This window comes from Botryllus schlosseri, chromosome 6, assembly GCF_051294905.1.
Source record: "Botryllus schlosseri isolate E-star chromosome 6, Bs_hap1, whole genome shotgun sequence".
Lineage (NCBI taxonomy): Eukaryota > Metazoa > Chordata > Ascidiacea > Stolidobranchia > Styelidae > Botryllus > Botryllus schlosseri.
In genome coordinates this window covers 11550751-11564336 of record NC_137241.1, presented here as the reverse complement: position 1 = coordinate 11564336, position 13586 = coordinate 11550751, and the positions used below count along the sequence as shown (strand labels likewise).

Here is a 13586-nt window from a genome sequence, read left to right as displayed (position 1 = left end):
ACCCTACTATAAATTATGTATCCTTTATTTTAGAAGGAGACGTATGCATTTCAAAATCAAGCTATCCAGAGAGAATTTTCAAGTTAATTAAATCTCTCGAAATGACTGTATAATTTATGTTGGTTTACGAAATACTTTTGAGTCCCCTTCGATCTGGCTCCTCACCCTATTGGGAAATTTTGGGGGCGGCGGTTATGGACCTGGCAAGAATGCAAATCGTTGGGTGTGATAAATCGACCTCTATAAAAATGGGCAATCGGTACATCATGACGTAACAAGCCAATTACGCATATTTTTTTAAAGGAAGATTGTTATCTCATTAGGCCTTTTCAGCGCAATCCATATATTGTCTTCCGATATAACTTCTAAGATGCAAAATAAATGTAATCGTGAGTAATCGTGATTACTTTTCCAGTGTAATCGTAATCGTAATCGACTACTTTCTGATTTTGCTGTAATCGTAATCGTAATCGCGTCATTCAGAAGTAATCGTAATCGCAATCGATTACATTCATGAAGTAATCACCCCATGTCTGCTTATCAGCTGCGGGCCTTGTGATACGGGGTACGGCGCCAATACGTGATATGTCTAAAAGAGGTATACTAAGATAAATAATGGGTTCAGAACCGCTGTTCTATAGCAATTCTGTCAGTTGTATCACATGATGCGCCCGAATTCTTATGCGATTGACAACCGATGTAACCTGAGATGTAGGCCTCATACGAACCCAGCTCTCTACATCGTCCGCATATTCGTCAGTTGCCAGCTTTTGACTGAGCTTATTTATGACTGATTTTCAAAACTACATCCTTAGATGAGTAGTTTGTAAATCCAGCAAATTTTACTTCTTCTTGAAGTTGTTTTGGACTGCTATGTAAAGCTATACTTTTACTCGTACGTGAGTAGAATTCTTCGCTACTTTCACCACATCTGTAGGAATGACAAAGTATGATTTCGGTCGGTGGTGCAGACTCAATAACCGAACCAACGGTTCCCGCTCGAAACTCCATCGTCAAAGCACCTCGATAGTGCAGACATAACCCCTTCCTTTCTTCGCTGCTGTGAGTTTCTTCTGGTGGGGATGGAGAGGACGAGTCTACGAGACTCATTCTTTGTATTACAATGTACTTGTAATTGCAGACATTTCCACAGTATGGGAGAATTCACGCACTATGATATACTGAGTTTGAACAGAACAAAGATGGCGGAGGGGCATAAAGCTAGTTTCTGTTTGGAAGATTCAGACTGTGATGAAGGCGTTGCTCCGAGGTAAGTAGAATGTGTTACACAAGCATATTATTTTCCACGATCTATAATATAATTAATAGATATAGTGAGTGAGTAAGTGGCAATTATCGGACTTCACTCGATAAATCATGTTAGCCCCAAAACGCCGCACTACAGCTGGCCGGATTGCTGCATTATGGAGAGATATGACAATTATTTACTAATGGCGGTCGATTCCTTGAAAAATTCAAGGGCTCAAATTTATACCTAGATGGACTGGACATCTCCGTTTGGTATTGCGAGTAGGACTGGACAGAATCGGTTATTGCTACGACTATTACTCATTATGACGTCGTAACGGTATGAAAGATGTGGAAAAGTTCAAATATGCACCTTTAGTGCTACCACAACGAATATAATGACAGTTCTCCATCACATTAAAGATTATTTGGTATTATTCATCCCTGCCTATTTCATTGCACTCCAATAACGTGCGTTGCTGTTTCAAAAGAACCCGCATCAGCGTAGAAGAGTCAAAATGTAATAATATCTGCTGGCACAACCATATAATTTATAGTATACTGAATATATAGCGACTAAATTTTTAGAACGAACAAATATTGTGCAGCTAATTTCCACAAACTCACCCTCATTCGGACTACTCCGAACAGTTTTAACAAATTGCAAAGCCTGTGGGCCGCATTCATAATTTGAATCTGAGCGCGGGCCGCACTACGGTGCAGGCAAAAAATCTTTACATTCAGTTGGCAAAATAACTTTACATCTAAAATTTGAGTAAGTTCGTAGCTTTTTGTCCCTAGACAAACATCGCGTCACCACGACGCTTGTAGCAAGTCATTATTATTATTATAGATGGAAAAAAATGAAGTGGGCATATCACCGATAAAGGTCTGGTGCACCACGTGCAAAGTTAATCGTAAAGAATAGTCAATTCAGGACAAATACATATGAAAAGGTTGAAAAAATCATACCAATACGTTACAAAAATGTAGCAAGTCATAAGCTACAGCCTGGCTACACTTTACTGCAAGGCCACTGCTCTGCGTGCCTACTGCCGATTTACAGCTTCCTGCATAATATTTCACAAAATATATTCGGCATTCAAAACCCATTCAAAAACTAGAATGGTTCGAAAGAAGGGGCAAACGGAACAATAACATCACGTCTCGACTTTGTTAGAGAAGGGAGCTATGCAACTGTGATTAGACGTACTAGGGATGGTGTGAACGCGTTCTGTGTGTGAACCTCGGAAATTTTGAGGTTCGCGTTCACAACAGAACCTTGGTAGGTTCTGCACTGTGAACCTTTTTCATATATTACAATTTTCACGTCGTTATAACATCTTTGGTTCAAATTTATTGCATTTCAACTGCGGGCCACTTAATATGCATGGTGCTGGCAGCATAAACAATCAACATTAAACGAGCATGCACCTTGACAATCTCAAAAGTTTGTTTGATATATCCATCTTTCCGTTTGTGAATATTTGCTTGACCCGCAATTACACAACACCAAGAGCGAAATACACTACATAGTCAGCGAATGATGCTTATTCGACCAATCAATGAGATTGATATCGTTTTTTGATGTAAAAATCTAGCACGCGTACGGGGTCAATCTTGACTTCACATGTTTACTTATCATAAAAGCCAAATCCGTGCGATTGCGGTGTTGGCTAAACCTGTATAATATCGGTAGCAAGTATAGTAACCCGTTTAGCACTCTGCTCAATCTTCATGTAGCAATACCCAGACGCCGAATACACTGTCCGGTATGGACTAGACAGTTAAGGCGTAAGCTTATATTCTCTGGCAAGTCCTCGTCGAAATTGTTGGCAAAGCGACGGACGATATTGATTTTATGGGATCCTTTGATTGTCTCAGTTGATGCATTTAGCGACGTTTAAAACGTCAATATGTACTTCATGGTGGAATTTATGTGGCTCGATGCGTCGATATTTATTGTGTCCGTACAAGTACATTAATATAGGCTATCACTTCATCGAAATATAGGGTTGAAATTATCAATATGACGTCACGTGACGTCATGAGGTTCACGTTCGCGTTCACACAGAACCTTTCAAAAGGTTCGCGTTCACACGAACCTGAACCTTTCAGAGGTTCACACCATCCCTAAGACGTACCGTAGCCAAGGTGCTATTGGGGTATCAAGGGAGACAGTTACCCAATTACTCAGCGGCGATATTGCCGCATACGGGACGATTCCGAATATATGTCATGTTTTGGCGCACCTAAGAATACTTCACCATGAAGTAACATTATATCCACCAATAACCGCACTTGCATTAAAAAGCAAGCATCTGGCGAGGTTCTCCGCAGCGTTTTACCCGGGACAATTCGCCAACGATTCCAGTATCTCAAGTTACCATGTCGATGTGCCTGTGCGCTGTGCACGTGCAGGTGCGCAGCCAAGCCTCCATTGATACCGCGATGTCTCTTGTTGCAACAGTATAATCACAGAACCTACATTTTTAACGAAGTCGATACATATAAGCTTTTCATCCATTTACACTTCTTCCGAACCATTCAAATTTTTCAATGGATCTTGAATTTTGCGAAATGAACAAATTGTGCGATTTTGGAGATCTTACTATTCAAATTCAGAGAACTGTAAAGCAGCAGTACGCACGCAGAGAAATCGCCTTATATTAAATTGCAACCGTAGTCGTACTATAAGCGTTTGGTGACTCGTTGCGACGATGCTTCTTCTGTCGGGAAAAATAATCTACGAACTTCAGCAGATTATTTTGCCGGCACCTTCAGTCAAAATAGAAAATAGAAAACAGTAAACGTGTTTGTTATCGTAGGCCGTGGTGACGACTTTATTTTAATATACCACCTTGATCACACTCTAGTACAGTGGTTCCCAACGTGGGCGATATCGCCCCCCAGGGCGATTTGGCGGTCTAGGGGGGCGAAAATGACGAAGGGGGCGGCAGGGGGGCGAAAATGGACAAAGGGGGCGACGGCGGGCGAAAATAGCGAAGGGGGCGATAGGGGGGCGATGACGCGTCAAAACGGCTGACCTTTTTTTTTCAGTCAACCCACGGAAATTTAGTTACAAAAGTGTGTCAAATTAGACATCGAGCCGAAAATTTGACCTTTTTTTTTAGTCAACCCGCCGGTGATTACAGTTTGTAAGCCCAATTTTCGGTACACAAAATTTGGGGGGCGATGATCGGTGTTGACCTTGAAAAGGGGGCGATGGGTCGAAATAGGTTGGGAACCACTGCTCTAGTATTTAAATATAGTCGGAAAATGACAGAAAAATGTAGTATGACGTTCATCGCTAATAATAATCTATCAATATCACATGATCTATGAAAAATTAGAACCAGAGATGACCCATACTAAAAACGTATTTGTGTGCTACGACATCATGATATTTTTTAGTGCAGAGAGAATGTATTGGTGAAAGAAGTGTAAAGAATGAATAGCTGACAACATTTTTGTGCAGAATTCGAACCCTGCAAAACCGTGCGATACGGCTGATCTCATCTGTACCTTTACGTACCAATTTATCGCCTTACTACCGTAAGCATCGAATTTTGCGAGTTGATGAACTATATCGCTTCGAAGTATCAAAAGTTGTTCACAAATATTTTTCCAATAGTCTGCCTCCTGTGTTTGATGACTTTTTCATACCTGCTAAAAATGTCCATTCCCACTACACGAGATCCTCGTCGAAGGGAAATATCTACTTACCCCCACCCAATAGCAACCTAACTAAGAGATCTATCGACTACTCGGGACCTATCATCTGGAATGCATTACCACCACATATCGGTGAATTGCCTTATAATAGATTCAAAAAAGACCTACTTGATCACCTCCTGTCGTTATATTACTACCACTGTTGCCCTACCTCGCCCAGACATTGCTTCATTAATCATTTGCTACCATCGTTTAATTTTTCTTCTATTTTCCTTTTTTAACTAAACATTTTTAAAGCCAGACTGTTCAGAGTCAAGTGTACCTGTTTGATGCTGGTGTGATCAGACTAGATGACCTTCACGGTCTTATCGATCATTTCTATCTAATACCAAATACTGTGCATGCATATTTTCTGTACCACCATCACTGCCGTTTGTTATGTATTTTGGTTGGATGAAAATAAAGACTCTCTCTCTCTCTGACAAGGTGGGCTATATACAAAAACAAAGAAGAATGCGTCCCTGGGTGGGCTCGAACCACCAACCTTTCGGTTAACAGCCGAACGCGCTAACCGATTGCGCCACAGAGACGACGGCAGCTCCGAGAGCAACTGTTGTAAACATTCTACTGAGCTATTCTTTCTCACTTTTCACTTTCTCCTTTGCTACGATTCATGATTGGTATGAGGTTGGCGACGGTATCTTCGATTTATTGGAATTTTGCTACTTATGACGAAGAATTACGCGGTATAATCACCTGTTATGCTCGGTTTTTCGAACCAAAAGTGTTGAAGATGCTGAAGATTATGCTGAAGTATACGAGAAATATTTACGGAAATCTGTACCTCACAGATTAATAATAATTCTTGTGATCATGATTATTAGCACTGTAGAGCAGGTTGTTTGCTCATGAAAATATCTTGCACTTGCGCCCGCTTCTGTGCCTATTATCTATGACAGGGGTGTCAAACTCAAATTGCGTCGCGGACCGGACCAGTCAACTGATTCCAAAATGTTACCTCGTGCTCTTGCTTTTCACCTGAATACCTTCAAAGCATAGATAAATAATACACGGATCATACGGTTTAATAGTAGCAAGTCGCAACAGAAGTCGCAAGTCGTAATCTGGCTTTAGCCCTGAATATGCGTTGTGATCAGTGACGTGCGGTCAAATGAGGCAAGTGAGGCAGTGCCTCACCTGTCGTTAGGGTGAGTAAGAGAAAATTGTGAAAACCCTCGATGATTATTGATATTTGCCATCGATGTTCGTAACTAGCTGTATTTGAACATTTGTTCACCAACCATCATCACTTTGCATGATTATAAATCAAAATTACAGCACGAAAGTCGAGGTGAGGCACGACCCACCTGCGACAATGCAATTCAATATAAACAAATCGGAATTAATAATAACTGGTATCAATCAAATGCTATTCGCACTGATTCTGAAAATCCAAAATATAACAGTGTCAGAGCAACAGAACCCCCTCAAAATCGCCACTGAGTGTGACATTCGGCCCTATTACAGACAATGCTATCGCGGAGAAACAATAGCCAGGTGAGGCACAAACGAATTTGTCTCATGCACTATTCGCTAACAATCGGACAATACCATCACAGTGACACGCGCTATCGCTTTCGGAAACCAACAATCTTGTAGGAATTGTATAGTAGCGACGGCCAATATCGGCAATGCGTAATGCGGAGAAAATATACTCCCTTACTGACGTAGCTGATATGTATTTCCATAACCTTAAATGGTGGTGTGGGATAGCTATTCTTACATAGCCGGCGTTGTCGTTGTTAGTGGTCTTTATAGTGTTCTCGACTGTGATAGTCACTGACGCCAGGCCGATATTCTATGTTTGATTCCATATCTGCCAACTTGTAGCGCGGCGCACTTTTAGGTTCTTGTAAGACAACGCTTACATGGAACAGATGGCGATGAGTATTGAGTAGCCTATACATAGCCTGCATGTGAAAACGGCTAATGTGATGAGAAACAGGACGCCAACTCAATCAGCTAACCTTGTAAGTTTTATATATTTGCGAATCTTAATCAAGGAAATCGGCATTCCTATTCAAAATCATGAATCTGACTCTGGTTCTCCACAGTCCGAATGACGTGTTCAACCAAGTTTGTTGTTAGTGAATGACGTATTTAGTTTTGCTAACAGAATGTCCACTGTTCATTTCAATCCTGTAAAAACTGAGATTGGACGAGCAAAGGGCAATAGAGACTATAAAACCGAAATTAGGACCTTAAATAAAATATTGTTTATATTTTTCGTTTAATCCTTTTCGTTGAGCAATCTGTATTGAATAACTGAAAAAATTTAAACATGTATTGTAGAATGTAGAATTGCAACGGCAAACATGATGCAGAGAAAACGCTCTTGCCTATCCGCTTCTCTTGCTGCTGTTGATTTTCACGTATTTGTGTATCTTTATCAGGTACGTTACGTGTGTGTCTGTGTCGGGGTTGGGGAGGGGGTCAGTGCCTCACCAGCCATGAGCCTCACCGCACGTCACTGGTTGTGAGGATTACAAGATATTTTATTCGAAACGCCGACGTTGAGATTTGGTTTATTTTATTAAATCGCGAGTCCGGTTACTCTCATGTCTGGGGATTTATTGGGTCGAAATTGACACAGTGGCGCGACCATAGATAATTCAATTACATATTTGTGGAAATAACATATTTTCCATATAGACTGCATATAACGGTTCCGCATTGGCGTTTTAGCTTCTGTGAATTACTACTTTTTGATCAGTATTTGTATTAAACTCTGGACTTAGTGCGCACTTTTTGCCTTCTAAAATTGGATGTGAATTTCACCGATTTGTTACTTGTAATAACTAGAGTGAAACCACAGCGTCGTAGTCGAGTAGTTATAATGGGGTCTATGAACTTGGAAGTATTTCCTGTAAAAAAATCTCAACATTTTTTACAAATGCGCTGGAAAATATAAGAATTTTTCAATATACTCATAATTGCTTCGCGGGCCGGATGAAATCATCTGGCGGGCCGTATGTTTGACACCCCTGATCTATGGCGTAGTATCATTATAGGCAAACAAGGGGTAAGACCAGCGTCTCTTTGAGAAGAAAACTTTTCGAGGCCAGGTCAATGGATCGCAATCATTCAAATTCATATGCTGAATAAATATCAATGGTTTAGAGTTGACCGCAAAAATATTGTATAGCGATTGGTAGCTCTGGTTGCATCATCACTCGCTAAACTATACAGGACAAGCAGTAATTTCCGTACAATCATAGCTGTAGTGAAATATATGTATTCAATTATACAGATTCGATTGTGATCAACCCGGAGGCGGGACACAAGGTATATCAGTGGGTTGTGCTGACACCTACTTGTAAGTACTGAGTAATTATTGGATTATTGGTTATAGATCCAAGAATTATAGATTTTGCGACTGAATTTCATGTCCGTGTATTTATATTTGTCTCAGGTACAACATCGATTGCCAATGGATTGATATCACGGACTTAACGGCAGGAAACTATTTATTCCGGGTGAGATTTGCAGGTTGATGATAAATGATGATAAATGCACTTATAATATATATTATATAAATGAAGACATTGAACGGTGTCACTGCATAGAGATTTGACCGATTGAAATCGAGAAAAGTATACTATCAGAGGGATCCATGTCCTATTTTTTAGCTTTTCCTATTTGTTCTAATGTCGGATACATATCCATTTCAACGAATTCCGACGCACCTTGATCGAAAACCTCTGCTTTACTTAATTGACTCCGGCGTGTCACACTAATAACCAAACGATAGGAAGAACAATTGAATCACAGTACATTCGAATCAGATTCGAATACATCACCCTCATTCAAATTGAATTTGGTAATTTCAAATCCAAGATTTCAATATCAGAACTATAAAGCAACCGAATTATGCACCGATTCCCAATGCCTAGGGAAATTGATGTTTCTTGCTCACCAAAAAAGAAGTTATAGTGAGAGCGTTGGTGGGTGGGTCGATTTTTGACGAAGCATACAAAACCAACTAAACTAATTCGTATTGTATTTCCCGCACTTCAAATCAGCCGATTCACAGTTAAAACGAATTGATTCTATTCGAACCAGATGCAATAGGTAATGATTTCAATTGATTTCGAATCGTATAGGCCTACAGCCATCCCCACTCAGAGAGTAGTTTTAATATGTTTACTTCAAGATTTTGCTCAACGCACGACACTTCTATTACATGGCGACAAACCGGCAACATTTGCTGAATACTTTGCTGTATAAATAATCGTACGTAACTGGTACGAGGACACTTACATTTCGTACCGAATTTCGAAATATTTCGCGAAAAGTCGGTACTGGACTCCCATTGTACAAAATCCAATTGGCTATCTTCGTCATGCATAAACGTATTTGAAACTTGAGCTTGAGGTTCAACAAACATTCAACAACCATTAACATTGTGCAGTGGTCGCGAATTTCTGATCTCGTTAATAAACACGGTTTGGGGATTGCAAAGGCGCTTGTTTCGGGATATATGTACATTGTGCAAAGCATAAAATCTGCTTACTAATGCTTTACAATTTTTGATTTATCATATGATATATGATTGTAATACATTAGTAACATTAGTATCATATTTTCGTATGATATATTTTAAAAAGAACGACTTGATAACGTCTGATGGTCATATTAAAACTAGGTAGCCCTAACATTGCTTTATCGATCCGATATGATACCAAATTGTTTTATTATTCTGTATCATTGATGCTGTCTAGCTATTTGTTATGTATTACGGTTGGATGAAAATAGACTCTCTCTCTCTCTCTCTCTCTCTCTCTCTCTCTCTCTTGCATTTTGCATCTCTCTCATTAGAAACCAGGGAATGTAACAGTTTGGCTCATTCTCATAGGCTCATTGTCATCTTGAATCTAGATTTATTTTCGAATCCACTCGATCTCTTTTTAACACTATCAGCGGGTGAGAATATACACCCATGCTACATAAACCAGAACCTACGTCAGACTTACGCCACAGCAAAAAACAAACACATAATTATAATCCAAATGACGCTTGCCCGTAGGAACGTATAGGAAGGTTATAACCGTCATATAATTCTGAGTTAGGTTATGTTTTCGTCTACCACCCTTTGGGTGTGAATAAACACTCTTTTCGCTGAGAGTGTGGGCGCGCGTATGTACATTCAAATTATCATGGGAAACCAGATGGTCGGGTGCTAGTATGACACTGTTGGACTGGACGGTGACCAGGAATCTATAGGGCGGAACGAATCTTCTTCTCGAACATCACCGTCTGCAATTAAATCCGAAACATTTCGTTTATCGCAGATTCACGTCAATCCTAACCATCTTGTGCCTGAGTCGGACCTTCTGAATAACGAGGTATTATGCAACATGAAGTACGACCAAACAAATGTATGGGTGTGGAATTGCCATATAGGTGAGCGAACTGTTCTCTTCTGCTTCGTATAAAGTGTCGGGGTGAGACTGGAACCCTAACGCAATCTCTTACTCAAATACTGCTATCGAAATATTATTATTTATATATCAGAAGCACATGATTTCCAAAGTTAGAGTTATTGTTTTGAAATGAAAGATGCTCGTTTGTATCCTATATTGAAAATTCGCAAATAATTTACGTTTCAACAGCTATTAGTGCTTGTTAACAACAACTAACAAGCAGCCCGTAGCGGAATGCGGATCAGGGGTCTTCGAAAATGACTTTTTTTTCTCAAATTGTACTGGCTACTTGATAAAATTGTCAGGTTACCTAATTAAAGGCAGCACACCAAATTTGGTTCAATTCCAACCGGTAGCCGCATTGCTACAGGAGAACACAGTTTTTTTATTTATTTTAAAAATGTATATAAAAAAATTCAAAATTGTCCATAGAAACGATGCTCACCCAATTTGGCTCAATTCCAACCAGTGGAAGCGAAGTTATAGCAGTCGAAAAATTTGGAAATGAATAAAATAGTAACCTGCAGGCCACCGCCCCTAATGTGGATACGGACCACCAGCCTTTGGTACTTTGTGAGACTGCTTTTACGACATAATTAGATTCGAATGAGGTTGTGACTTCACTGTAGGGGCGGAGGCGTGCATAAATCGCTCTTGAGTGATTGGGTATCTATGAAGTCACTTTATTGTCGAAACCATGCTAAATTTGTCTCGACAGTAAGCGAAGTGACCGCCGAAAAGTTTCATTTTTCAGCATGAGGGACCGTTTACTAAGCTAAGGCATAGTTTTCATCAGTAGCACATTTACAAATAGTGTTCTCACCGCTAATTCTTACGTTTCAGGAGACGACTTTGACCCGACGGTGGCTGCAAAATATTACAAGGAATCCATCTATCCGTAGTGCGCTATTTTTAGGATAGGCCTAACGCGCGATCTACATGCGAACGCAACCAAGTTCAATATATGGCCGGCAGAGAATTTTGAAAGAGAATTTCATTGTCTATTTACTGCCAGCTCATTTCCGACATCATGAACATATAACAATGGGTGATTAAAGATTTCATATCAGATTCCGCTGTACTGCATGTTCGTGACTGCCTATATGATATGCGATTTTTATCTGGGAGAAAATATATTTTCACACCAGTGGTGGCAAACTCAATTTGCGTCAAGGATCAGATTCAAGCCTTTTGATCGCTTGCAGGCTAGACTAGTCATATCATGCCAAAATGTTACAACCAGTCCATACCTTTGTTTATCACTGGAAAGCTTCAATATCAATTCTATACATTATAGATAATAGGCTACCACTAATCATAGAGGATCTATTCTAGCAAGACACATACAACGGAATATGGCTAAAAAATGTATGATCGATTGAACTGTCGATTGAATACTGTTATAACTAGGGCGATTTTTTTACCCAAAAAAACGGAAGATTTTGACCTAAAAAATCAAACTTTTGACATAGTTTGACCTTAAAAATCTTGATTTTTACCAAATTTGACCTAACGTATGCAAATTAGGTGTTTCCCACACTTATCTTCATTTCTGGTTGGAACTGTCTGTGCTTACGAAGTAGTCTGGTCTGAAAAAAAACTTTTTTGCCTCAAAAACTGACAAAGTTTTACATGATAAAACTTTATTTTAACGAAATCTAGCCCTATGACGAATTCCTGCAGTTACATTACGCATTATGGTAGAAATAATGGATTTTTTTTTGTAGTAAAACGAAGGATGCTTTCCTACATTCTCGGATAGAAAGTGTCTGTCCTTACTAAGTAGCTTGCCAAGAATAGAGAAAGAACGTTCAACAGCAGCAGTTGTGGCCTGACAACAATGAAGTTGTGCGTGCACTGCTGGTGACAAACCGTGTTGCTTCATTCTGGCAATGGTGTCTACATCACAATTTTTCATAATGCGCTTCTTGATATAAGAACCATGCAATGCCCAAATGCCCACGCAGTCTTGCTTCAATTGGGATATTGCTGTACGTTGAGCATAACACCATGTCAACCTATTTGTTTCATTTTAATGTTTATGATTCACAATGAGCAGACAATGGGCCCTCTACAACGGCAGGCCTATAAAGTAGGCTACACGCTGTAAAATGTCAAACGATAAGTTCACCGACAGTGCAAAATCTAGATTACAAACGAAATGCAGGTTACAAAAAAGTTTTAACTTTGTAAACAATTTTGACCTAATTTTGATCGCATTTCGACTTATTTTTGACATGTCAAAAAAATCGCCCTCTAGTTATAAGAACCAATAAAAAAGTAGGTGGATCTAACATTCGAGTCACTAATATGTTATTGCTGCTGTTGTTATTGTATCCAATGTGTTTTCGACCAGAATGGTAATTTACACAAGGGCGATACTCCTTATTGTGCCACCCACCGCCGCCCACTCCAAGGCTTTTTTAAGACACCGCTCACGAGCGTCAGATGGCGAGGACGAGTCACGAATGTATAGCCTAAGTTGGCATATTTCTATGCTTCATTATAGTTTTAGTCGTGATACGGCGATGGTCAGGTCTTTTTAAATCGGCATCAGCATTCAGGTTTCCACGCAGTCCGGTGACCTTTTGAATCAGAAAGAAGTATACAGCAGCGCAACCACACATATTTGTATTGTATTTGGTGTAACTACCATATTCTTTATACCACTTGCATGCAACGGATTCGCAGTGGCACTTTTCCTTACATTCCATTTTACCATAAAATTTGAACTGAGTGTGCACTTTTTGCCATTCTTGGAATTTGTTCTCGATGCAGTGTTGGGATGACTCGAGTCAGACTCGAGTCAACATTTTCTTATGACTTGACTCGAGTCACTTTGCAAAAATGACTTGATTTGACTTGACTCGGTGCTTCAGAAATGTGGATTGACTCGTGACTCGGAGCAAAATTTACGAGTCAATTTCAAGTCATCAAGTAAACGGGGTCGAATAAATCACGCTATCTTATGTATGTTCGGGTTGTACGCCGGTGTCACTTGTGAGAGCAACCAGTCATTCACTGATTGTACGTTTAACTGATCCTCCATCGTTATATCACAAATAATTTGACCGCAAACGAAACGATCACAGTTTTCGTTGTCGTAATACCGATAGATTAATCTCATAGAAACGCATCTTTGTTTCTTTAGAGTGCTCAATGCTTACAATGCGCAGTGCT

At 39.8% G+C, this 13586-nt stretch overlaps 1 protein-coding gene and 1 non-coding gene across 3 annotated transcripts in view; one reads left to right on the top strand and one right to left on the bottom strand.

The window, feature by feature from the left end:
• The window catches only part of LOC145440991 (lysyl oxidase homolog 3A-like), a 42837-nt gene extending 31268 nt beyond the window's left edge, over positions 1-11569 (top strand). The window contains exons 14-18 of one of the 2 annotated variants that reach the window (XM_080318778.1): positions 1142-1270; positions 8234-8299; positions 8396-8459; positions 10275-10386; positions 11250-11569. In XM_080318778.1, coding sequence (XP_080174904.1) covers positions 1142-1270; positions 8234-8299; positions 8396-8459; positions 10275-10386; positions 11250-11308 — 430 coding nt within the window. In that variant the 3' untranslated portion in view covers positions 11309-11569. Of the gene's footprint in view, positions 1-1141; positions 1271-4662; positions 6954-8233; positions 8300-8395; positions 8460-10274; positions 10387-11249 lie in introns of those variants that run through there. The other variant, XR_013915675.1, reaches the window with a different exon arrangement.
• Positions 5440-5513, bottom strand: Trnan-guu (transfer RNA asparagine (anticodon GUU)). Its single transcript has one exon. It is a non-coding gene; the product is annotated as a tRNA-Asn (tRNA).
• Positions 11570-13586: the final 2017 nt, after the last annotated feature.